Source organism: Anas acuta, chromosome 26, assembly GCF_963932015.1.
Source record: "Anas acuta chromosome 26, bAnaAcu1.1, whole genome shotgun sequence".
Classification (NCBI taxonomy): domain Eukaryota; kingdom Metazoa; phylum Chordata; class Aves; order Anseriformes; family Anatidae; genus Anas; species Anas acuta.
In genome coordinates, this window is record NC_089004.1 from 4121180 (window position 1) to 4145909 (window position 24730).

General features: G+C 42.2%; 3 protein-coding genes across 5 annotated transcripts in view; all 3 read left to right on the plus strand.

Annotated features, from left to right (window-relative positions):
- MYO9B (myosin IXB) overlaps nt 1-10905 on the plus strand; it is a 45391-nt gene extending 34486 nt beyond the window's left edge. For 2 of the 3 annotated variants that reach the window (XM_068661417.1, XM_068661418.1), the window contains 18 exons: nt 178-244; nt 608-738; nt 1173-1330; nt 1452-1642; nt 2071-2169; nt 2675-2851; nt 3345-3386; nt 3987-4098; nt 4534-4604; nt 5078-5270; nt 5556-5684; nt 6304-6409; nt 6801-6932; nt 8069-8192; nt 8669-8716; nt 9204-9343; nt 9725-9852; nt 9994-10905. In XM_068661417.1, coding sequence (XP_068517518.1) covers nt 178-244; nt 608-738; nt 1173-1330; nt 1452-1642; nt 2071-2169; nt 2675-2851; nt 3345-3386; nt 3987-4098; nt 4534-4604; nt 5078-5270; nt 5556-5684; nt 6304-6409; nt 6801-6932; nt 8069-8192; nt 8669-8716; nt 9204-9343; nt 9725-9852; nt 9994-10439 — 2494 coding nt within the window. In that variant the 3' untranslated portion in view covers nt 10440-10905. The remainder of the gene's footprint in view (nt 1-177; nt 245-607; nt 739-1172; nt 1331-1451; nt 1643-2070; nt 2170-2674; nt 2852-3344; nt 3387-3986; nt 4099-4533; nt 4605-5077; nt 5271-5555; nt 5685-6303; nt 6410-6800; nt 6933-8068; nt 8193-8668; nt 8717-9203; nt 9344-9724; nt 9853-9993) is intronic. The other variant, XM_068661419.1, reaches the window with a different exon arrangement.
- A 577-nt stretch (nt 10906-11482) lies between these two features.
- Nucleotides 11483-16899, plus strand: USE1 (unconventional SNARE in the ER 1). Its single transcript, XM_068661429.1, has 8 exons — nt 11483-11659; nt 11898-11947; nt 12442-12520; nt 13058-13210; nt 13353-13371; nt 13931-13961; nt 14202-14364; nt 14859-16899. The coding sequence occupies exons 1-8, from the start codon at nt 11558-11560 to the stop codon at nt 15039-15041; spliced, it is 780 nt and encodes a 259-aa protein (XP_068517530.1). The 5' UTR covers nt 11483-11557; the 3' UTR covers nt 15042-16899.
- Nucleotides 16900-24107: 7208 nt separating this feature from the next.
- INSR (insulin receptor) overlaps nt 24108-24730 on the plus strand; it is a 55232-nt gene continuing 54609 nt past the window's right edge. The window contains exon 1 of the mRNA XM_068661427.1: nt 24108-24342. Within this exon, the coding sequence (XP_068517528.1) occupies nt 24255-24342 (88 nt within the window). The 5' untranslated portion in view covers nt 24108-24254. The remainder of the gene's footprint in view (nt 24343-24730) is intronic.

Below are 24730 nucleotides of genomic sequence, written 5' to 3' on the forward strand. Positions count from 1 at the left end.
CAGGAAATCTGACATACCCTTTTTCTTTATTTTTGCATTTAAAAGTGAGTCGCAAGCATTTATAAGGATTCTCTCTCAGAGGTAACATTGTTGTAGGGGTTATTTAAAATCTGATAAGTATTAGGCTACAGGCTTCAATAAAACACATGTTCTGAAGCTAATCTTGTAACATTGCAGAAAGAAGGGGACTTCATCTTCATTAAATGATCTCTCAACGTTGGCCCAGTCTGTTGCTATGAATCAGGTACTGTTGCCATCATGCATACTTATGTTTAATTATCCTCATTTATGAAGTTTAAAGATCTGTGAATAATTGACTATAGTGTGTTCTGTATGCCTCGATTCCTTTCAAGTTGATATTCAGCTTGATATCTATGTAAAAGAATCTCACTAGCAAATGGACAATTCAAAAACTTAATTTTTAACAAGTAGACTCTTAAAGCATAAAATATGCTTGGATCTTGTTTTAGTAAGCTAATATCTATTAACTGAAGTGTTTTATTTTGCAATGGCAAACTTTTTCTACCATTCCGTTTTTTAAAACCACTTATAGAATCTCTTTCAATCATTTTGTAGTTTATAGACTTTCTTCTTCTCTCTACTGTAGCAATCACCAGATACGATAGAAGAAGAAAAAGGCAACAAGAAATCTCCTTTGCAAAAGAAGCCCAGTGACCTCTTACCTACCACAGATTCAGCTGTTTCCATGCAGCCAGCAAGTCAGCAAATAGATGCCAAGTATGTACTCTGGGTGTGACTATGGGCTATCCTTAAGAAAATGAAAAAAGGAAGCTTTCCCCTGGTACTTGAATTGTGCATCTCAAGAGCATGCCTGTGGAGAGATGTATTTACATCAGCTACACAAGTGGCTGTGTTGCTGGCTGACTTGATCTTCATGTTGACATAAGTGTGATATCTGACACTGTTGAGGAACAGATTCTCTGCTTCTTGCATAACACTTGTCTTTTAACAAGTTCTTTTTAACTTAAGCAACATACAGACTCAGATCAAAGGTCCAGGTACTGTACTGTCATCTCAATTTAGGAATAAGACACTGGGGAAAAGCTTAAGAATGCAGTAAGGTTGGCCTTAGAGTAAATATCCACAAGAGAGGTTATTTCTATTGTGAAATAGTTTCTCTTGTGACAAGGTTGCATTTGCTTTATGTTCAGGTCTGCTTTCAAAAGTCCATTGCGTAGACTTTTGGGGAAAAAGCCAGACAAGAAAATTCCAAAGGAGTATCCTGATGTGATTGATGAAGGTGACGGACTCTCTCTTACATCTTGTATCCTGTTTCCAGAAACAGGAGGATCACAGAAGGTTTCGGAAGGTGATTTTCTTTGATTTGATCCCCATCTTGCTAATATATTTTCTGTAATGTTTTGGGTACTGAGAGAACAAGTACTGTAGAATTCAGTTCTCTTGCCTTAGAATAAAAATTTCTTTCTCAGCTTCTTCTGGACAGCCAAGTCGTCTCCAGGCAGGGGAGCGCCATGTGAAGGAGAGCAGTAAAACAAAGAAGAACCGTACTATCAAGATCAGCAAGATCTCAAGTGTGTCTCAGAATTGGCGAGCTTCCATGGTCCGTGAGATTGCAAACGCCAATGAACTGAAACATCTTGATGAGTTCCTTCTAAACAAGGTAAAATGCACTCAACTGTGATAAAATTCAGGTCTGTGCTCATCATTCGTGTGGAATTTTTTTACAATTACTTTTCTAGGTGCAAGGTTCTGTTATGATTTAAAGCAAAGGGGAATTGATTTGGTAGCCTGAATGAATTGAGTCTGTTCAATTCATTCTTCCCATTCCTTCCTTTGAGCCTTTGCATTTGTTATATTACAATAAATCCAGGTGACATTTGTTAGTCCTTTGTTTGTTTGCAAACTTCCTTGTAAGGAGGTAGAGAGTTCTTCAGAGCCTAACTCCTCTTTTCGTATCATCACAGTGCATTAGGAAATGATGTTTTAGATAATTGGAATGGTCATAAATGATTCAGCCTGGTAACTGTAAAACAAGAACAAAACAGTGTTAAGGTAATGAAACTTGATGCAGGTATATTTGTGTTTCAGATCAATGATTTGCGCTCCCAGAAGTCTGGTGTTGAATGTTTGTTTTTTGAAGCCACAGAGAAATTTAGAGGAAATATCAAGACCATGTACTCTGCTCCTGTAAGTAGTAAATCTCAGTAAAGTGAAAAATTGATAGTTAATAAATTAATCGAGGGTACTGTTTAAATGTTTTACCTACTGCTCTGTAACAAAGCAATTCTTAGCACAGAATTCAAAGCTGAATGTTAAACTCGAGAAAAGAATATAACAGTTCTGATGTAGTCTTAAGCAGACTGTTTAGTTTTCCTTTTGTTCATTCAGTTGTAACTTATTTTTAGAATGCCTGGGTTTTGCTGTCCTCAGCCTCTTCATGTTGCTGTATTTAATCACCAAAGAGAGTTGCCAACACCTTTTCCAATCTTCTTCCATCTCAGCCTTGTCTCAGCCAAGTAGTGCCCTTCTACAGTGTAGTAGGGAAGTATGCTAATTTGTTTCTGTCACGGGCTGTTATACTTTAATCATGAGCAGACTTTCTCACCTCTGAACTTGAACACTTAAAAATCTGTAACTGTATCAACAGTATCTGTAAAGACGATCTTCTGAGTAATATTTTTTTCGTCTCTAGAATGGGCAAATCCACGTTGGCTACAAGGATCTGGTGGAAAATTACCAGCTTCTAGTTACAAATCTGGCCAAAAAAAGGGAAGAGAAAGAAGTCAAGCTGGTTTTGAATCTTTTCCAATCCCTTCTGGATGAATTCATCAGAGGATATGCGAAAAAAGAGGAATCTGAACAGCCCAAGGTATAAAACCCACTCTGCAACTGACTTGTGGGATGACTATAAACAATGTTACTCTCCTTGGGTAAAGAACCTGTGTTACCTCAGAAAGCTTTTCAATGACTTCATCTTTCGTTATATGGGAAATGTTTTCCATACACAAATCATATGCATTACAAATTTTGAATGCTGATACATTATTATGGAGCTGTTCATTATTTGACTTGCTCTTAATATTTTCAAAATCTTAAAATGTTTTTGCATTTTATTTGGTAAAAACTTAAGTGTTCTCTGAAGATTTTGGAGGTGAAATTGCCTTGTCATTAGGCTATGAGCTCAACTGACTTTTAGGAAGTTCACAGTCAGCATGAGCTCAGGAAAGCCTCATATAAGTTGAAGCTGCAGTGCAGTGTCTAATATCTGGAGGTGGAGTGGAGTCTGGTAAACTGAATAGGGAAAAAAGGGAACGAAATTTCTGGATTTCAAAGGCTAACATCAGTTCTGTACTTCACTGCAGCAAACCAAAGCCCAGAAGAAGAAACGAAAACAAGATCGTTCAGTAAGTACTTCTCTTTTTCAATATTCTGAGTCCTCAGCTGTACTGAAAGAACACAGTGGAAACACGCTTTAAAGAGCTTGGCTTTTGTACAGAAGTTCTGTTTCTCTTTGCTGTATAAATCACTTAACTCGTATATGAAAGGATGACACAGTATAAAACTCTTAAAAATTCTGAAAGTGTTTCCAAAAATCAAAGATCTTGCTTATGCAGGGATCAGTGGTACTCTAGCATCTTGATTGTCCATAGCATCTTCCTCAGTCATGGAACTGTACATGTATAAAGCTAGCTATAGTTTGTTATTAATATTTTAGCAGTTGGATAAAGTATAGTGCTGCTGAACTTTAACAAAGGCAGGAGGTCAGTTACAAAATGACCCAGCAAACCCAACTTCCTTAGGCTAGGGTGAAATTTGGTTTCAAGGTCAAAGCCATCAGCTGTATTTGCAAAAAGAAAAGTCAAAAATCTAAGATAGGGTATGTAGGTTTGGGTTTTTTGTTTGTTTGTTTTATTTTGTTTGCTTTGTTTAAATTAAAAAAAAAAAAAAAGGCGGGGGGAGGAAGCAGGGATGAAGTCCATTAGTTTCTCCTTGTCTCCCACCAGATTGAAGAACATAATGGCCATGTATTCACAAACTACCAAGTGAGCATTCGGCAGTCATGTGAACACTGCTCATCCTACATCTGGCCCATGGAAAAGGCCTGTCTCTGCAGTGGTAAGTGGAAAAAAAAATCATTCTTACCACATGCTTTACAAAATCACCAGTCTCAGGTTGCACCAGGGGAAGTTTAGGTTGGATATTGGGAAGAATTTCTTCACAGAGAGGGTGGTCAAGCATTAGAACAGGCTGCCCTGAGAAGTGGTGGAGTCCCTGTCTCCAGAGGTATGTAAGAGAGGTGTGGGCATGGAACTAAGGGACGTGGTTTAGTTATTGGACTCAGCAGGTTGGGTTGATGGTTGGACTTGATGATGCTGAAGGTTTTTTGCAACCTAAATGATTCTATGAAAGCATAGTTTCCTTATAACTTTGACCAATAGAGATTGAGTCTTACTGAGCATTATGTGCAGGTTATATAATAAGAGAATAAAACAAGGTACTTAGCACTGTAACATGATTTGGAATGTTTATAACAATTGTTATTCTCTGCAGTTTGCAAGTTGATTTGTCACAAGAAGTGCATGTCCAAAATCCAGAGCAGCTGTACATCCTGTGGGAAAAAGGTAAGAACTATACATCTGGAGTGCCGTACCATGATACTGCAGGTGATGCATGCAAAATACTGTCTTTTTTGCTCAGCAAATAAAAATCAGATGTCCAGAAACTGAATAAATTTTTATTAAATAGTTAAGTTCCTTTCTATGTTTGCATATAGTCAAAGCCAGGCCCAGCAGTTGTAGAAATGGAACATTCTTCTTAAAAGGTGATAATTGAGCTAATTTCTAAACAATTCCTTTAGAGTGTGTGCTGTGTTAGGCAACCTGTTTAAAATAAAAAGGCCTTCAGTGTACCATACAGCTTCTTTACTGCTTGCCTTTGATCCTAAGGTATATTTCCTTACTAAAGCTTGTAGGAAGATAGAATAAAGCATTCAGCTTTTGCTTTCTGGACACGTAGGTTAATTATAACGTGAAATAATAGAATTTTCTAGCTTTGGGAACAGGCATTCACAGTGCTCAATCTGCATCAATTCCAGAATGAACAGGATACAGAACCACGTCACTTTGGAGTATGTGTGAGTTCTCTGACCAGTGAGAGAAATTCAGTCCCCGTTGTCATGGAGAAGTTGCTGGAGTATGTGGAGATGCATGGCCTCTACACAGAAGGCATTTACAGGAAATCAGGATCAGCAAATCGTATGAAGGAGCTGAAGCAGTTGTTGCAAGCAGGTCTGGCAATGTTGTCCACGCTTGACTTCCTTGCATGCCAGTTTTCTCTCTAATTCTTTTCTATTCTGAAAGCATCTGCCACTTAAGTGTTTTAAAAACAGCTTTTTGGTGGGCATATTTTCAACATAGAATTTATATTCCTTTTTCTGGCTGGCAAAAGCTACTCTAACATATAAGTACCTATCAGCAGACTTTTTTTCTTTTTTTTTCTGTCTGAGTTACCACTCAGTTGCCCATTGTATGCATCAGAGAAACGAACTACATTAAATAGACATTTCTTTTCAGATCCAAACTCAGTGAAACTGGAGAATTACCCTATTCACACTATTACGGGCATCCTTAAGCAATGGCTTCGGGAATTACCGGATCCGCTAATGACCTCGGCACAGTACAATGATTTTCTTCGTGCTGTAGGTAGGTTATAGAAATGCCTGAAGCAATGTTCTTTTTTTCCTTTATCTCAGTATTTACTTTGTAAAATAATCTCTAAGATGCTCTTGTTGGCTAAACAGCTTTCTTCCAGTTGATTTACAGCAATGATTTTAAACATTTCATGTTTGGAAAAAAAAAAAAGGGGGGGGGATTTTTCAGGGCATTGGTTTTCTAGCTTACATGCCCTTTCTTCAGAATTCCCTTTTTTTGTAGCTGAATGTCACTATACAATCTCTTTTTCAAAAAACAGCAAGATTCTTAGTTCTTTTTTTGTTCTCCTTAATGTTTTGGACTAGATCTAGATAGGTCTCCCTTAGATTCATTTACCTTCAGTGGCAGTAGGGCATCTTCAATATTGTTGGAGATCATGGTGCATCGTCTCATGATTGCTAACAATAACAGCATCTGAAAAAGTAGGTAAATTGCGGTGCCATCAAGGCTATTTTAACATTCAGTTACACCAATTAGTAAGTGAAATGATATCTAAGAAATTTAACTCTTATCTATTGCAGAATGTTTGAGACAGTATCAGAAGGTGCTTGGCTCCTTTCCACTAGTGTTGCACAGCAATTAAAATTTTGTGCTTTCTCCCCTTGTGCAGAACTACCAGAAAAACAGGAGCAACTCTGTGCCATTTACAGCGTCCTTGAACAGCTTCCACAAGCAAATCATAACACCTTGGAACGACTCATCTTCCATCTAGTCAAGTAATGAGTTTAATTATTTCAGTTGGAAAACTCTGTGTGACTCGTTTGAGTTCTTAGCCTTCTAAAAGCCTAGCCCCCTTGAATGTGTTGGTGTAGAGGTTGTATTGCTGGTTTAAAAATGAAAGAATTGAAGTTGATAGTTCTGCTTAAAAACAGACACATGCTTAACCTTAGTGGCTTTCTGTTCCTTTTTCTTATGCATGAAACCTTCTCTATTTAGTAGGTGTGAAATCAATTTAAAAACACTTATTTGTACTGTTGTATGTACTCAGTACCCGAGGAGCCTCCTTATATCTGTATTAGGGAACTAGCAAACTCTGGCAAAGTTTGACCAGATGGCTGATATTCTAGCAAGTTTCGCTTAATTTTTTTTCTAAACATTGCATTTCAGAGTGGCTCTGATAGAAGATGTCAACCGTATGTCACCCAATGCCTTGGCCATTGTTTTTGCTCCGTGCCTCTTGCGTTGTCCTGATACCTCAGACCCTTTAACCAGCATGAAAGATGTTTCAAAAACAACCATGTAAGTTTTAGCAGCCTGCTGCAAAGTAGGCCTTCAAAATATGGTGAAAGGCTACTACTGACACCTGAGTTTGTTACAACCTTATTCACATCAAGCTGAGAAACTGAGGATTCTAAGTTACTGTATACTGGCTCTGCTAGTGCTGACAATTTGTACGTCTTTGTCTGAGTCCTTCCAACTGTCTCAAATTTACAAAGAATAAAATAGGATGTTTGTTAATAGGATTAGTTATTTGCCTAGTATTATGAAAGAGACAAAACTTCAGTGTAGCATAACTCTTCTAACTGACAAAAACATGAGGAACTGTGGTTCAGTCTTAACTTTCATAATCTGTGTTTATATCAGATACTCATGTTAGAAAATGTTCCAACTAATTTTTTCCAGGACTTTTAAATTCACTGATGTATAAGTCTTATAAATTAGGTTTCTATCTTACATCAGCATAATATTTTGTCAGGGACTGTACACTAAGCATATACATCTTGCTGAGATACCCTACTGTTTGTTATGACTTGTATAAACTGACTCCTGCATACTTGGAAACCCCCGTCTGAGTTGTTATTTGGAAACCCCCTTCGAAGTTTTCATTGAATTGAAGAAGGTTCTGGCCCTGATCCTTTTTGTTCTCCTCACCCTCTAGCAGCTCTGGCTCTCTAAAGACTCACTGCATATCTGGCCTCCAATGAAAACAGTTTGGAAAATGACAGCTTTTTGTAACCCACCTATAGGGGCTTAGAGGTGGAAAAAGGCAGCTGCGGGATCATTTTGTATCTTAGAATCTGTACCAGCACAGGGAAATCACGCAGAGAAAACAGAAGCAGTTTACAGACATCACTATGGCTGCTCACTTGCCACTGTTGTGTGGAGTCAGCATTATAGGTTCTAGTTATTCCAGGCAGAGCATGTGCTGTTACCTGCAATGCTCTGTGTCCTGTTTTGCTTGCTGTGGTGGGTAGACTCTTCATCCTGCTATCATGCGGTGCTGCCCCTTGTAAAGCACCACTGGGAGAGTCTGATTGCAGACTGTGTGTGTGAGAAATATCCCCAAGACAGGAGAGGCATCTCATCCCACCATGGTTGTCCCCAGAGCTTTTATAGCATGAGACTGCTCAATAAACTCTTTCCCTTTTGTCCAGGTGTGTAGAGATGCTGATAAAGGAACAGATAAGGAAGTACAAGATAAAAATGGATGAAATAAATCAGCTGGAAGCAGCTGAAAGCATTGCTTTTCGACGACTCTCGTTGCTTCGGCAGAATACGGTAAGTTTTTGAAATAAACCACAGAACCACACCATCCAGCAGAAAGCATCCCACTAATTCTTTGGGAGGGGATGTGCTGCTTATTTTTCCTGTCCACCCTCTTTGATAAGTCAAAGACTAATTGTGAGAAGAGAAGAAAAGGGATTTGCACTTGCCCAAAACTGTAGGTGGCTGCTAAATATACAGCTGTACTGGAGTCTGGTTGATAATTAAAGGATGTGGGAGTGGGGGTCTGTTTTTATAGTGGTCTAAATCTATTTCCATATAATTAAATCAATAGAATTAAGATTGTGGAGTCTGTTGCATGGCAGAGGAGTTCCTTCACTCCAGAGGTGGAGTGGACAAAAAGTATGCTGCATTCTATTAGGGCAAATATGCTTTATTTTTATTGTACTGTTTCAAAAAGCAAATACCACCACCACCTCTGACTGCTCAGAAGTCACATTATAGTGAATTTGGTCTTTATCTCTCTCTAGCTCTGGCCTGTAAAACTTGGGTTTTCTTCCCCTTATGAGGGGATGCTGGTATGTACATTGCCTATGTTCAGAGTGCATGTTTTTTTTTTTTCTTATGGTACTATTGCATGACTAAACTTTCTACATGTGTTGTAACTTGGTTTGAAAAAACTCTTGAACAATGGAGATTGCATGTGTTGGTAAAACTTTCTCCCCTGACTGCATGCAGTGCTGCTGACCCGTTCTGCCTTGGCTCTGGTATTTTATAGATATGCTGAATATAACTTGTATTGGGTGTAATAATTTGTCTTATAATTAACTGCTAAAATTAAGGTTAGTTTGGCAAATCAAACTACTATGCTTCAAAAAAGGTAACACACAGAAATCAGGTGAATAGAAAAACTATTACCTTTTGAAACACTTGTATGAGTAACTAACAGCTCTTCAATTCCATGAGCCTTTCATTTGTCCTACTCATTTATCTTCCACCTTGGAACTAGCAGACAGTCAGGACTTGGGTAGCTTCTTATGACCAATTCATAAAACTGCCTTGCAGAGTAAAAGCCCACAGGTCAAAGGAAATGACAGTAGCAACTCAGAACTGGACTCACTGAATGAAGAAGAGGAGGTTTCTGAAGCTGATAACCGAGAAAAGGAGATTCTCATTGATCGCTTACAGTCGATAAAAGAAGAAAAGTAAGTAACAGCTTTGAAAACCCTCCATCTCTGTAGGTCATGCCCTTTTGCAGTTGGAGTTAATACAGACAGCAAAGCAGTATACTTTTCTCGTAGAATCATTAAGGTTGGAAGAGCCCTTCAAGTTCTTCTGGTCCAACCATCTCCTGCCACCAATGTCACCCATTAAACCATGTCTCTGAATGATCTAGTTAATTATGTTATATAGGCCTTCATGAAGGTGAAAAGGAAAATGTAAAGGACTAGACAAGAAAATTATTATTTAATGACTCTATTCAGGATGGTTTACCTCTGAGATACGTACTGCTTAAATTAATTTTTTTTTTTTTTAAATATCAGAGACATTATTTCTAGAGTGCTATGGTCTCTCTTTTGATGTAGGGAAGATATAACTTACCGGTTACCTGAGCTTGATCAGCGAGGCTCTGATGAGGAAAATGTAGACTCTGAGACCTCAGCAAGCACAGAGAGCCTGCTAGAGGAGAGAACAGGACGGATGGATACCGAAGGTCAGTATTAAGGTAGTGTGTGCTTTTTTTTATTCTACATATTTCACTGCATACAGCCAGCCAGGTGACCAGATGTTGTCTGGTCACAGCTGCTTATATCGGATTACATTTTTATGCTTTCAGTGTATTTTTTCTTTAAAGGAATTACACTTTCTGGATTACATTGCCGTGCTCAGAGCTCCACTATGCCTGCCAAAGACATTTGCAAAGTGCCTTCCCTTTTGCAAACCTATTCAAGCTCTTCCTCTGCATCCCTGGCTTCAAGACGCAGATTATCTTTAACGCTGTCCAAGATTAAAGTGCCCCGTCGAACTCCAGTGATGCCAACAGCAAATATAAAGCTTCCTCCTGGGATTTTCAAATGTACAGAATCTCAGGGAAGGATTTCAGCTAATGAAGAGTCTCAAATAGTGGTGAAACGAAGGGAGCAGCCAGCAAGGCGAACTGATAAAATCCACTCTGTATACATTGCACAAGGGTCTGCCGTGGCCCATGCTCAGGAACTTTTGAACGAATATGAACCAACAGCAAAAGTAAAACGGAGGTTTTCGGACCCTTACTCCCACATTCCCTGTACAGATGAATGAAATACTTAAGCTGTCTGGATTTTCAAAAGTTGACTGCAGCTTTGTTTTTAACCCTTTGGAGTCTGTGGACTTTTCATGTTCTTTTTAGTGGCTGCTGGGGAGACAGCCTGGAAACATGCAGTACTGTAAGGGTTAAGCAAGGTTGTTTAAAATAAATATGCTTCACTTTAAATTAAAACCCTGCAAGGAAGTAGAACGTAAAACTTATATTGAGTCAAATACATGGATTGAGTGTACAGGAAAAAAAATAATGTCCCCTGATTCTGCTGCCGTGCCTTTTTCCATTTGCCTTACAATGGACTCTAATGGGACCAACAGTGACTTTGCGTCAATGTGTGTTGCCTTAAATTTTTTATGTTTTTATGACAACTTTGTGTGGTTTACAAAACGGTTAATGTTGTAATAGCCTTAACGGAGACCAAAATGTATAAAAATGTTTATTAATACATTGCACTTTTTAAAAATACGTGTTAGTTTATCGTTCTTTTGCCAGTACCTGCTTTGTTTAGTGAACAAATTCTTAGATGGGAAGCCACTACTTTGAATTGCTTTTTCTTAGCACTTCAAATGATATTGGGAAAGCTCTCCACACAGGGGAAGCACAAATGGCAAAACTGGTGTCACCATGAAGTGTTTTGGTGCCCGTTGAGCCAAATTCACAGTCCAGCATAGAGCTCATGCTGTGCAGATACCTCAGCTCCTCACAATTCGTATCTGTGTGGTGAAATCCCTCAGGCCAAAGCACAGTAACACGTAAAAGGCTTTAAAGCAGAGCACCATACAAAAAGTTGTGGAATTGGTCTGAAGTGGGTGATGCTGGGTGCTGCTTCTCAAAGGTCAGAGTAGTGAGGGAAAAGCACTACCGCGGACGCTGTGTCGATGCCACCCTGCTGCTCGGACCTAGTAGGGGCTTGTGTGGTTGCGTGGGGAACATTTTTTGGTTTAGATGTGGGATTTTTTATTATTTTTTTTTTAATAAAAACGTGCAGAGATCTTTCCAACTTGCCGCCCCGCCCCGCGCCCCGCCCTAAAATGGCGCCTCCTCCCGCCCCGCCCTAAGATGGCGCCCGCCTTCCGGGGAGAGGCGCTGAGGCGCTTTCCGGTGGCCCCGGTCCGCCATGGCGGCGACGCGGCTGGAGCTGAACCTGATGCGGCTCTTGAGCCGCTGCGAGGCGCTGGCGGCGGAGCGGCGAGACCCCGAGGAGTGGCGGCTGGAGAAGGTGAGGCGCGGCCCGGCCGTCCAGGGGCAGCGAGCCGCGGGACGAGGCCGGCCGGGAAAAGCGGGCGGCCCGGGAGCCCCTCGCCCCGCAGTAATACGGTTCGGCTGCTCTAAATAAACTGAGGTAGCGGGTGTTTTATAGCGTTAAAACTTAAGCCTTCTTGTTAGCCGTGCTGCAGCCTCTGCCAGGCAGAATGTATCTCATTAATGCTGACGATTAAAAAACTTTTTCTCCTCAGTACGTGGCTGCTCTTGAAGACATGCTCCGAGAGCTGAAAAAGCAGTCCAGGTGAGAAGCACTTTGAAGACCTGAGTGACCGGTATTGCCAGCAGTCTGTTACCTATAAGCCAAACGTAGCCCCCAAGCACCAGGAATATGTACGCTTCCCTGTGGAGATACCTGTCTGTTAAGGGGAAACTGTGTGTGTACAGCAGGCACAACCCAGCACCACGAGGAGCTGTGCAGCTCTGTCATGGTTGCAGACATTTCCTTTGTAGAATCATAGAAGGATTGGAACCTACCTCAAAGATCATCAGGTCTTGGCCTCACACTGTGTCCATGCACCTCTGGGTGTGCTGTGGGCTTGAGCCAGCAGCATCCACAGTGCCTTGGAAAAGGTGGCTCTTAGGGGGTTGTAGGAGTGTTCCTAGCTTGGGGCTATTTATTCTTTGAAGAACCATGTGTTGTTTTGTTTAATTTGAAAAGTTATCTTAAGTAATAGAAAACACTGAGGCTTACTGATTATCATTGGTTCATTGTTGTGTTTTTTTCAATTCCAATAGTAAGCCTGCCCCAGAACTGCTGAATGAATACTCTCGCAAAGTGGACTTTCTAAAGGGACTTCTAGAAGCTGAAAAATTGGTAAGATATATTAGTTCAGCTTGAAAAGATTTTGAAAGTATTATCCACCTATTTGTTCCTTGTTGCCTTGTTTCTATATTTCTTTTCATCTTATGTCTCAAAATAACACTTGTTTAAGATCTGATCAGGTAGTCCCTGATAAAATATGAATTAATATATTGTATTTTGTTAAAAGGTGGTATTGTATGAATCTGAAACTTCTTTCTGACTTTTCAAAAAACACAGAATGCATCTTGCCAGTATTTTCCCTGCTCCTGTGATGTGAAATCTAGGGGCAGGTACTGTTTGTTAGGCCTCATCCCTCTTGTACATTACCTCTTGTACCTCATCCCTCTTGTACAGTACCGTGTGGATCTGGAGATCTACAAAATGCCAATGAGCTGATACTGTCAGTGCTGTTGTTCACATTGACTTCACTGTTTTGTGTGAAGCAGCTGTGGAAGTGCTTCCTCAATATGTTGGCCACATATCCAGGTGGCCTCACACTGCAGTATGTGATGTTTGTGACTTTTTTTCATTGTTTCTTCTTAATTATAGAGTTCATCAACTGAAAAGGCGCTGGCAAATCAGTTCTTGGCCCCTGGGCGTACACCTACAACGACCAAAGAGAGAACCCCAGCTACCAAAACGGTTCATCTGCAGACAAAAGCTCGTTGCACAGGCAAGATGAGGAGTGAGCTGCTTGGTACAGTATGTTTTGGTGCTGCTGCTTCTTTACTGTCAGTTTATAGATTTTCTTGTTGCATTCAGCTGCCTTTGGTGGCTGTGAATACATTACAAGCATTTTCACTTGCCCACTGTAATCTGTTTTGTTTTTCTTTCTGCTTTCTAGGATCCCTTGGCTATCAGTGGTAAGTTTAATCTCTTGTTCTCTCTAACTTTAGTTGACCTGAGTCTTACAGGGAAAGAATTGTGGCATTAGAAAGAACAGTTTATGTTTACTGTTGCCCCTGTTCTCTTCTGGTCTACATAAATCACGTGACCATAGCAGCTCAGAGTAGGTGGTGTTTAATTCCGCTGAAACATACAGCCATGTTATTCATCTAGGGAACCGGTAGGAATTAATTTGTGGTTTCCATAGCTACTGTTACAGTGGCTGGAACTAGGCCAATCTAACGTGTCCTGAAAGAGAACACCAAGAAAAAGAACACACGGGCTTAAACCATGCCCTCAGGGATATGATTCATCTGTGTTTTTTTTTCTCTCTCAACCAAACGTGTGATCTTATGAGTTCTCTTTTCCCTGTAGAAAGCAGGTAGGCATTTGAAATCCATATTCCCTGGCATAGAGGGTCAGGTGGGATTAAATCTTTGAACATCTGAAAATCCCTCACAGAGAACTTGTTTCTTCAGCCGATGATTACATGGGATTTTGTAGTATGCCAAAACACAAATTTTACTTGTTTTCCAGATTCTGAAGAGTTGAACGTAAGGAAGCGGAAGTAAGTCAACGTTTCTCATTCTGATACTTGGTGCTTTGGGAACTGCTTTGCCAATGACTTTTAAATCACAGGCAAACTGCTGTTTGGGTGAAGTGCCTGTTGGTAGAAACCTAAATATAATGACCATCTGATTTACGTGTTCTTGTTGTCTTGTCAGAGTTGCGGAGTCTGGGGAAACACTGGGAGATCAACCCACAAGAAAGTACAAATTCCAATCTGTTTTTCCTTGTGCTCTTGCAGAGGCCTTGTGTCTGATGAGAAGCAGTCAGCAGTTGAGCTGGATGCTGTGTTACAGCACCACCAGGACATGCAGGAGAAGTTAGCTGAAGAAATGCTAAGTTTGGCTCGCAGTCTCAAAAACAACACTCTGGCTGCACAGAACGTGATAAAACAAGATAACCAGGTAGCGCACGTTACGGTGCTAAACTCATTTTTGCAACCTAGAAGGTTAAACTGCAGCTATACTAAAAACAATAGCTGTAACTTGCTTCCAGATTAGATTAGAGTGGGGGGATTCGCAGGCAGTATGTCTGCTTCTGTAGTGTAACTGAACCTTTTCTGTGTTGTAAGAAGCAGTGGTGAGAACTTTCAAATTGGAATGCCTGAAACTGAAAGGGTTTTGACTGCAGGAGCTGGAAAGCTTCCGTAAATGATATCATATTTGGAACTGCTGGTACTTGACTTTGAAAACCGGAACAATTTAAAGTAAATTAAATCCATTTGTTTAGGACCTTGTTTTTACAACTCAGTCACAGGTAGTACAGTCATCCCCACATGATAAGAGTTCCCACCATTCAGGTTTGCCAGCAGCATTTCATCTAAATCCTGGGCAAGCTTAGTGCATTTTATTGCCTGTGTATGTCACCTGATACACCATTTGTTCTCTTTGCCTCCCAGACACTATCACATTCTCTCAGGATGGCAGACCAGAACTTTGAGAAGCTCAAGGATGAATCCGACCGCCTCGAACAGCATGCAAAGAAATCAGTCAACTGGCTATTATGGATAATGTTAATTGTAGTTTGTTTTATATTCATCAGTATGATTCTCTTTATCAGAATTTTCCCAAAACTAAAATGATTTTGTAAAAAACTGCCACAAGCATAGTTGAAAGGCTCGAATGGTGTGATGAATGTCTGTAATCAATTCTTACCACCTGTCACATCCTGAAGGAGGCTGTCCAAGGCCTACCCTTGCACCTTGTGCAGTCAGTGGATTCAGTGAAACCACGGGGAGCATTTTCTGTGTTTGGATACTTGGTTCCTTTTTCTAATTAGTTGATAGTGCCTACTGAGGAAAGAACAGAGATAAAGAGCAGTTTACACTGAGCTCTGAACAAGTTTCAGATAGATAGTCTTCTCTTTTTAATGTGGTTGTGGCAAACGTTATGACTCCTGTAAAAGGCATTTACTCAATAGGAATATAAATAACGCTTAGTTGAAGTCTTAAATTTTTTTTTTACAGCTTTACTGTACTGAACTAGGATCTTGCTGCCAACAGGATATTTAATTACGAGGTTGTGTACATATACAGCTGTAGGGTGTAGGAAAAGAACGCTGCTATTGAGTTGCTAGCCTGGCTTGGATTCAGAGAGTGTCGACAGGTAAAATTATTCTCAGGCTCACCTTCTTCCCAGATCAATGTTTGTTTTTGCAGTCGTCTTCAGTTTAGAAGAAGGGCTGAATTTGCATGCAGTCGCAATGTTTGCTCCCCTTTTTGTATGCACAAATGTTCTCGCTCAGTGGCAGTTATGTTGATGCTCTTGCATCAAGAAAACACTGTGACCCTGGCACCGTAGAACAGTACACACAGTACTCTCCGTATGGTATAGGCCTCACCTGTACAAATATTTTTTCACTGTAAGAGGAAGGCAAGGGAGGCTGGTATCTTCAAGACAGAAATAAAAGAAAAAAGAAACAGCCACTACCATTTGAGACAAATTCTTCTGGTCAAGAGTTTTTTTCTCAATTGTAGTATTTTTTAAGAGCTTACTACAAGGAAATAAAGATTGAAATAAACTAGAGACAGTATTTTGAAAACTTAATACTGGAAAAAATTAGAGCCTGCAGGAAAGGTTTCCTGTATCAGTTTAAGAGCAGTTTTCAGGAGCTTGTGATAAGTTAGAAGCAAACCTGGAGCATCAATCTGTAAAATGTTGGTGTTTTCATTTTTACAGTGTTTCATATTGAGAAAGCAAGCCTTTTACTCCAAAATCTTCCTTTGCCATTTCGATTGCTGTCTATAACCACTAGATGGGGTATTTTATGCTTTTCTGTTTGGTCATCGCAGCAGCCCTAGGCAAAAGGAAGGTGAAGGAAAAGCTGTGTTTGTCACAGCTGAGTTCTTAGGAAAGTTCAGCTGCTTCTTTGAATGTATCCCGGTATAGGGGACACACTGTTTCAGAATTGCTCTTTGCTTCTTTCAAAAACATCGTGTTAATGAAGACAATTAACAATTTTACGGAAAGTATTTTTGTTCATTTAACAGCATGCTTCAAATTTATTATGCCAGATATTTATAATTACCAAATGAGTAATTATACAGCAAAGTACAGCTTTTCACTTTAGCTGCTCATCTATGTGGTAATGCTGATTCCATTCCAGAAGCCTATTACTTACCTTGAACTTAATAGAAATTTATAGTTGTAGCAATCCATTTATGGACATTTGTACTTTATAGTTCATAAAAAACTTCTGGGAAATGTTTGACTTTTCACTGTGCTTCGTTAGTGAGTGCTGGGTCACCAAACTATTTTTGAATTCTAATTGTTTACTACTTTGCCTGCAGGCATTTCAGTGCTGAGCTGTTCTTTTACAGCAGAGGTTGAATGCACAACTGGAATTTTTTTGTGTGAGATAGTGGAATGATACACCATTAATCCTTCATCATTGTCTATAACATTTCCCCTTTAATACTTGAAATAAACCGTTTTTTTCCAGCTTGCGAAAGATGTGGTGCTTCATTGCAGACAAGTTTAAAGCTGAATTTTGCTACTGACCGCGTAACTTTTTAGCACTTCTAAATTAGCAGTTCAGTTGAAAAGAGCTGAGCTGGAAGGGAATTACCAGTGGTAGCCCCCAGGAAACATTTAGCCTTCCAAGTCAGCAGCAATTCCTATACAAAGAAGCATGTTAGAAAATCAGAAAGAGATATATTTAACTTTAGAGCACTGACATTTCATAGGTGTTTGTTATTTTGATGGATAAACTGGGGGAACGGAGATTGAATTCCATAGCTACTGACACCTTTTGTGCTATCTCGCATGACCATTGAGCGTAGGGCCTCCAGCACTGCACTGAGCTGCTGGTTACCTCTGACCCAGTGGAAGAATGTTACCTTCTGCACTGGCAAACCAAACGGATTAATTGCCTCAGTGGCCAGCAATCTGCCTGCACACAATGACTGCTTTGTCAATTGGCAGTTGCAGCATTTGCTTTTCTGAAGTTCATTTAGTAATTATAGTAATTCAAAAACACTTTGAAGATCTGTGCCAGCAGTATTTAGAACAAACAATCACTCATGGCTTTGCGACGTTTCGTAGATGGAGTGATAGTTTTTTATTTTTGACTAAGGTATGGGTGGAGGTTGTACGATCTGTGACTTCAGACCTCAGCTCAGTTTCATAGCATGGGGCTCAGATGTGCTTCTCCTCACAGGATAATGTTATATATAGAAATGGCTTGCAGAGGGTTGCAAACATTGTGAAGTGAGAATTGCCTAACTTTCCCAAAAGCTTGGGAAATCCAAATGGAGAGATGTTTATCGGGCATAGGGCTGGGCCTTGGTTGGCTTCTTGGCAGACTAGCTACTTTCAGGCAGCAAGTAAAAAAATAATAATAATGTTTTAGAGACTTGGGTCACGTCAGGCTGGTGAATGCAGTGCCTCTGAGACTGGCAGCAACAGTAACTATGGGTCACTCCAAGCTTTTCTGGCAAACATTCCTGGTGACAGACTCTTAGATATAATACATATGATTAAGCTGTGTCTTCAGACACAGCTGGATTTGATAATTTGGAAGGATTTTCACAGTAGATAAGCTGTGCAGGAATGGTAGGAGCAGAATACTGTATACAGTGGTTGCTATGGCTGGGTAGTCGCTAAGCTTGTTTTGCACATACGCTTCCTTGAATTTATTTTACAAAGCTTCTGTGCATCAGACTTGATAGGTTGTGAGCAGCTTTCTAAAACTGTCAGCTACTCTGCTAATGGGGCATTTAGTAAAAGAGAAGAGTGTGGGCAGGTGAAGGTCTGTTTGTGACTGCTCATTGTGTGATACTGGACCAGTCACCTCCAGTCACCTCCATTCTTGTTCTCTCTGCGAAGAACCTGAAACAAAACCTCAAAATCCAAGTCTTACGATCGATAGTTACAAGCACGAAAAAAATTTCAACCATAATAACATAGCAGATAGGAGCACAAAATAATAATCAGATCTCTCGTCTTACAGCAGGGTGCTGATGCCATTCCAGAGTCCTACGGCCCAGTGCAGGACTGGCTGATAGCTCTTGTCCAGATCTGCCACATTGCTGCGGCTTGGTGTGCGCTCACCGTGTGTTCCCACTGAACAGGAGTGACATTAAAAACCAACGAAGCTAAATCAATACCACCTGTCACATGAGACCACTGTGACATTTCTGGCACGAGCGCTACCTCCTAATAGGAGATGGAAGTGGGAAGCAGCAGCAGCAGCTAGTGAATAATGGATTAGATATGCTTGATTTGTAACATTTACAAAGAAAGGGTGTGTCTCCTAGCTACAGAACAAACTGGTTATCAAAACGGGAACTCGAAGTTCTGTGTCTAAAATGCAAAACGTTTGATAAAGCAGAGTGAAGCATAGAGTTACGGTTTGCTGAACTCTGCCGTGCTGCCCAGAGGGCTGTCCCTCCAATTTTGACATGTGGGTTAGAAAAAAAAAAAAAAAAAAAAAGTGCATTAATAATAATAATAATAAAAAAGTGAAGTCTAGATTAGAACTGGTGTAGCCAGTCGGTCGCCTGGGGCACGGCGTGCCCATACTATGTATTAGAGAGTGACGCTGCTGCAGCCACTAATTTGCACGTGGCTGCTGATAGAGAACAGCATGCCTGGCAGCAGTGGTGTAAGTTGTGCAAACTGGATGCGGGGTTGCCTTAGGTGTGCTGTGAGGAGCTGTAGGAAAGAATGGTGGCGGGGCCAGAGAGAGGTAAAGGCCAGCTGGGTGCCCGGCTGCTAGGCAGCTGGGCTCGTTACACGCAGGTTACCAGCACTGACTTGTGGTTGTACCAGTAAAGAAAAATCTAGTCGAATAGTTTGATGCTGAATCAAAACGAAAACTTTCTGACAAGGAATGGAAAGCAAGTTGAATATCGCGTCTGCTTCTGTGACATCCAAAATTCAGACTGGATGAAAACTGAGGATAAAACAGGGCAGCGTTGCAGCAGGCCACGGGGTGCTGCGATTTCCTTTGCCTCTTTCATCTCCAGTTCCTTTGAACTGATGTGGCAGAGATGCCCTCTGCCACTTTCACCTTAAGCAAAGGTTGTATTTGCTAATATAACAATAGAATTGTCCAGAAGGATCTGACAGAGTTTCCTGTTTCAGCATTAAAAAAAAAAGGGACTTCTGTCCTTAGCACGTAAAGTGACCGGACCTTCATCCTCTGAGCTTTCTCCCATCGAGAAGAGAGCGTTCACTTATCGGATTTGGTGTGGACGGAAGGAAGGGTAAGAAAGGAACTTTGTCAATCCGTGACGTGAAATATTTTATATTAGGAGATTTGGCAAATAGTTCTGTGTGACTCTAAACAGGATGAGATAAATTTTCCAAGGTCAGCTCCCCTGTATTCTCAGCTTTTGGGCTAGTCACTTAGAAGTCAATTCTGTAACCTTTACAGCGACATCCTGCCAGTGATGCAGAGCCTTAGCTATTGTTGGCTTCGACAGCAGCTCCTTTGCATCTTCAAAGGACAGGAGGCTGAATAATGTGTACGCTGCATGGTGAGAAACTTGTGAGCAGGGAAGTAAGCCTGGCAAATCAATTTTACTCGATAAAAATCCGGCAACCTGAGCTGGATGCTAAGTGAACCCCTTTTCTTCCCTAACTTCTGTGGGTAACTATTCACCTAGGTAATTGGAACTTGTTTGTAAGAAACACTGAAAGGTGAATGAAGCAGAAAGTGATAATCCTGACTTTCAGTTCTGCCTTCTGGCTTGCTGCTAGGCTTTGGGTCACTGAACTAGTTTCCAACTCTTTTGTTTTTAAAACAGCATTATTACCAAGGTACCTTCTTGTAAGTCCTTTTGGGTGGAAGGCTTTGTGTTCCTTGAATATTCATAAACTGACTAATTAGCATGGAACTTCAAGTACTCTTGTTTGGCTAAAACAAAAACAAAAAGCCAGTTCGCCCAAACACAGACGTCTGCAGTGTTTGGTTCCGGTGTGTGTTTCATGCGAAAAAGACGTTTCATTTTCAGGCCATCGAGCTTTCGGCTAGCTCAGTATCTCGGCGATCTGGAAGCCAAGCTGTGTTATCTCTCCACACGTAGTTGCCAATACAAGGATGTGACAGAGCTCCGAGGGCAGCGTGCAAAGGCTGTTGCGTTGGGTACGTCCGCGCTGCTGTAGACAGCAGGCCCTGGAGATAAGGCTTGGAAGAACTGGGCTGTTGGTGCCTAAACAGCTCGTCCTCAGCTTTGTTAACGTGAACAGGGGAAAGCTACGTGGGGATGGGGATAAGGCAAGCAGTCTCAGCCCTCTCAGAAGGTTGGGAGTGAGGTTGAGCCAGCTTATGATGAAGTCATCTTCCATACTCAATGCAAGCCAGCTCACTCGTGCAAAAGTGGTTCCTTTTCTAGGGATGTTACTGCCTGGGGCGAGCTTCCAAGGACTTCAAGTCCTAGCAGCATTGATCCGGACGGGCTGGGATCTGGTTAGAAAGTCAGCACAGTTGGGCTGGTTTGACAGGGAGGCATTCGGAGGGCAGGGTGGCATGACTTCCAACTCTGCAGTCTCAGAAAAGGAAGCTTGGGACACGGCTGCAGAAAGATTGTTTTCAGCTTCTGTAGGCTGCCGTAAACCATGCACGTAGAATGCAAAAACAAAAACTAGTTCAAGGTTTGGCACGATTTTTGGGGGGAGGGAGAGGAGAAGACGCATCCGTGGGGGATGAGGGACAACAATATACGTCAAAGTACTTCTTCTGTACTTGAGGCTGTACCAGATGTGTCATGTTAAAATAACAATCTGAAACAAGTGTTGTGCATGATAACCGCATGCCCGTAGCCCTTGACTATTGTATTTTTGTTAATTTGTTAATAAGCAAAGGATAAGGGCCTGCATTTTTTTTTTTTAAGTGTTGAAGGCCGTGGTTTGGAGGTCGCTGACCCTGCAGACGTTGTGCACCTTTATGAAAGGCGATGCTAGGCATACAGCTGTATTTTGCTATTTATCTGCTTTGTTTGTATCTTTAGTCTGTCCTGTGATTCGTGGCAGCTGTGAAGCAACTATAGAGCAAAGATGAATAATGGGACAGTTTTTTGGGGGGATTTCAAAAGAAACAAGGCTTTTGATGGGGCCTGTAAACTTACAGCATTATCTCGTGATGTACTGCTTTCACACTGTACAGTATTTCAAGATGTTTATTATATATTATCTCAGCTGAAATTCCAAAGAAGGCAGAAAAAAAAAAAAAAAGAAGTATGTTTTTCAGGAAAACACTACAACGGGGGACATTTTGGGTTCCAGCTCTGAAAGTACCGTACAAATTTTGTTACACTGATTTTCTAAATAGCGTGAAAGGGAAAAGACCGCCTTCCAAATGCACTGGGGATTCCCATAGACACAAATAGTAAGCTGGCTAATACTCTGTACATTTTTGTAAATTTTGTCCTCCAAAAAATATTTTTTTACCTCATGCAAGTGCACACTGTTCAGGTATTGTAATTGTAGATCTCTTCCTGTATCAAAAAATGTTGAAGGTCAGAAAAGACAATATTATTTCCAAGTTCCATAGCCATGTTCTTTGGCTTCTCTAGCCAGAGATTTAGATTAAGTAAGGAACTGACAAAAATAGTCTTAGTGGGGTCTAGTAGAGATATAGTGTGATTCCGTGAAGACTATGTAGTTATTTTCTTAGGCTGATTCAGAAATGAATCCCCAAAAGTTTGTGTCACAGCTCTTAGGCATTTCACACTGCTTATTTAAAAGTTATTTTAACTAAAACATATATGTGGTAGGGAGAAAGAACTCTTATGTTCTTCTTAATGTTGTTTAAGAAAGGAGTTGTATTTAATATATCAAACTTGTGATTTTTCGTAGAGTTTCTGAAATTGGAAGTTAGAGAAGATCACGAACTGCAGCTATTAGAAAAAAACTACCAAACAGGTGCTGGCTTAGTTTCCTAGAGCCCACATTGCTACTGTTGGTTTATCTGATTGCAAAACTAGTGTACTGTAGCATGATGAATATGTAGCAGTGACTGTATGGGAAAGATGCTGGAAAGATTGCACGCTGATGTTCTTAATCAGTAATTAGAAACTAAAAATAGTATTTTAGCAAAAGATAATAAATCTGTAGCCTTTAATCCTCCTGTGCCAATCTGTAAGCTGATATCATTATTACATGAAAGGCAATGAGAACATAAGTGAGTAAGCAAAAGTAGGTTGCTATTACAGTCACATTATAAATTCCACATAGCCCGAACTGTCTCGTTGATGTTTGGCTCTCTCTGCTTTATGCAAAGTCTATAGTCATAAGGCAGGTTAATTTGCAAGCACAGAACGTATAGTTTTGGTGTCTGTTTCCATTCCTTTGCTGTCCTTACTTCCTGGAGCACTCTTTAGAGAAGTGAGTTAAGTTCTGAGTCTCCTCTGCACCTGTGAGTTGTAAGTAGAAGGGAACATTTGAGAAAATGGCAACAGGAAAATGTGTTCCCATGATGGCAGTTGCCACACACCAACAGGCTCGATCTACAGCTAACGTGCTGTGCAGATACACATTGTCTCCTGCTATAACAATCACAAGAGAAGGCATCCCCACTTAAACTGGGCCCTTTCATCTAAACATTTAAATACTTTGCAAAGGGTAAGATGTAGTTATTGCTACGCAGGTACCGTCACGGTTGATATTGTTTACGCTGAAGTGATTCAGTAGAATCAGGCCCCTGACCTTGTCCCATCCAACTGGGAAACCTCAAAGAATGTCAGCACGAGCTCGGCTAAAATAGCTGTGATTTCATAGCCCATTCCTCCTCCCATTCACAACTATGCAATATCCCTGTGGCAACTGCGGCAATTCTTTAAATGGCAAAGTTAACACAAACGTTTAAAACATCGCAAACTCTCTTGAAGCAGTTTGGTGTCCAGAAAGTGGAGCCAAGGCAAAGTTCTGGTGCTCCACTCACCCGTGGCCTGCCTCATGGTCCATTGAGCAAGAAATGCAATACAGAAGTGGGGTTTGTTGAAAGCTGATGGTGTGGCAAAGATTGGGAAGACGACTGTATTTACGAAGTGTTTTTGAATGAAAAAAAGCTTTATTCCTGCAGTTTATGTAACTCTATCTCCCAGAACTGGGTGAAAGCAAGCGCCAGGTGAAATTACTGGAAGTTGCCAGGAACCATGTGTGAGGGCTTAGTGCAACTACAAAGCGCAGAGGATAAAAAAAATAAAAAATAATAAAATAAGAGGAAAACGCATCAGACGCTGCATCCCCCTGGAGAAAGGGTCTGACATGGCTCCTCAGCGCTGGCCCCCCTGCCCTCACACAGCACCACCCGGCCCAAACCCAGCCCAATCTTTACCCCTAACCCCCCCAAAATCGCCTCTTTTCCCCTTGAAAAAGGACCGTCCCCGATCCCCGTTCCCTCAGCGCCGCGGCCCGGCAGGTGGAAGCCGCCGCCACCGCCTCCGCTCCTCCCCCAGCCCCGGCCCCGGCTCCGCGCCGCCCTTTGCCGCCGCCCCGCTCCTCTCCTCTCCCAGCTGACGGGGGCAGCCCCTTGTTTACCGGCCAGGGCAAGCAGGCAGCCGCCAGCCCGGCCTGCGCTGCGAGGCGGCAGCGGCCTCACGCCTCACCGGGGACCGGCGGGGAGGAGCAGGGGGCCGCCCCGTTTCCCTCAGCCGGCCGCTATTAAAGGGGAAGAAGGAGAAGGAGAAGGAAAAGAAGGGGAGGAGGGTGAGGGGGGGGGGGGGGGTGAGGCCCTCAGCGGGTCCCTCACCGACGATGCGAAGCCCGGCCCGGCCCCCGCGCCCGCCCCGCGGCCTCTGATTCGCCCCAGCCGGGACGCGCCGAGCCGCGGCGGCCGCAGGGACGCGGGCATGGCACCGAGACGAGCGGCGGCGGCGGCGCTGGCCGGGGCCGTGGTGCTGCTGCTGGCGGCCTGCTGCGGCCGAGGCCGCGGGGAGAGTGAGTAGGGGAGCCGGGGTGTGTGGAGGGGGGGGCGAGGCCTAAACGGGCGGTAGGGTTGGGGGGGGGGGGAGGGGGCACCGGCGCCGTGAGGGGGCGGGCGGGCGGCTGGGTCCCCGCCGCCAGCACCCTTTGGACCTGGCGAGCGCCGCCGAGCCCAGGCCGCGGCGGTGGGGACGGCGGCCCCGGGGAAGGCTCGGTCGGGGCCTGCGGGTCCCTGTGGTGCCGGAGGGGCCCGGAGGTCTCCTCAGCCCGGGAGCGGCTCGGGTGACCTTCAGGGCTCGCTGCGGGGTGGTGGTGGTGGTCGGGGGGTGTTCGTGCCTCAAAGTGCCGAGGGGCTGTGAGGGGGTAGGGGGAGGCTCGGAGGAGGTCGAGATTGGAGCGGGGA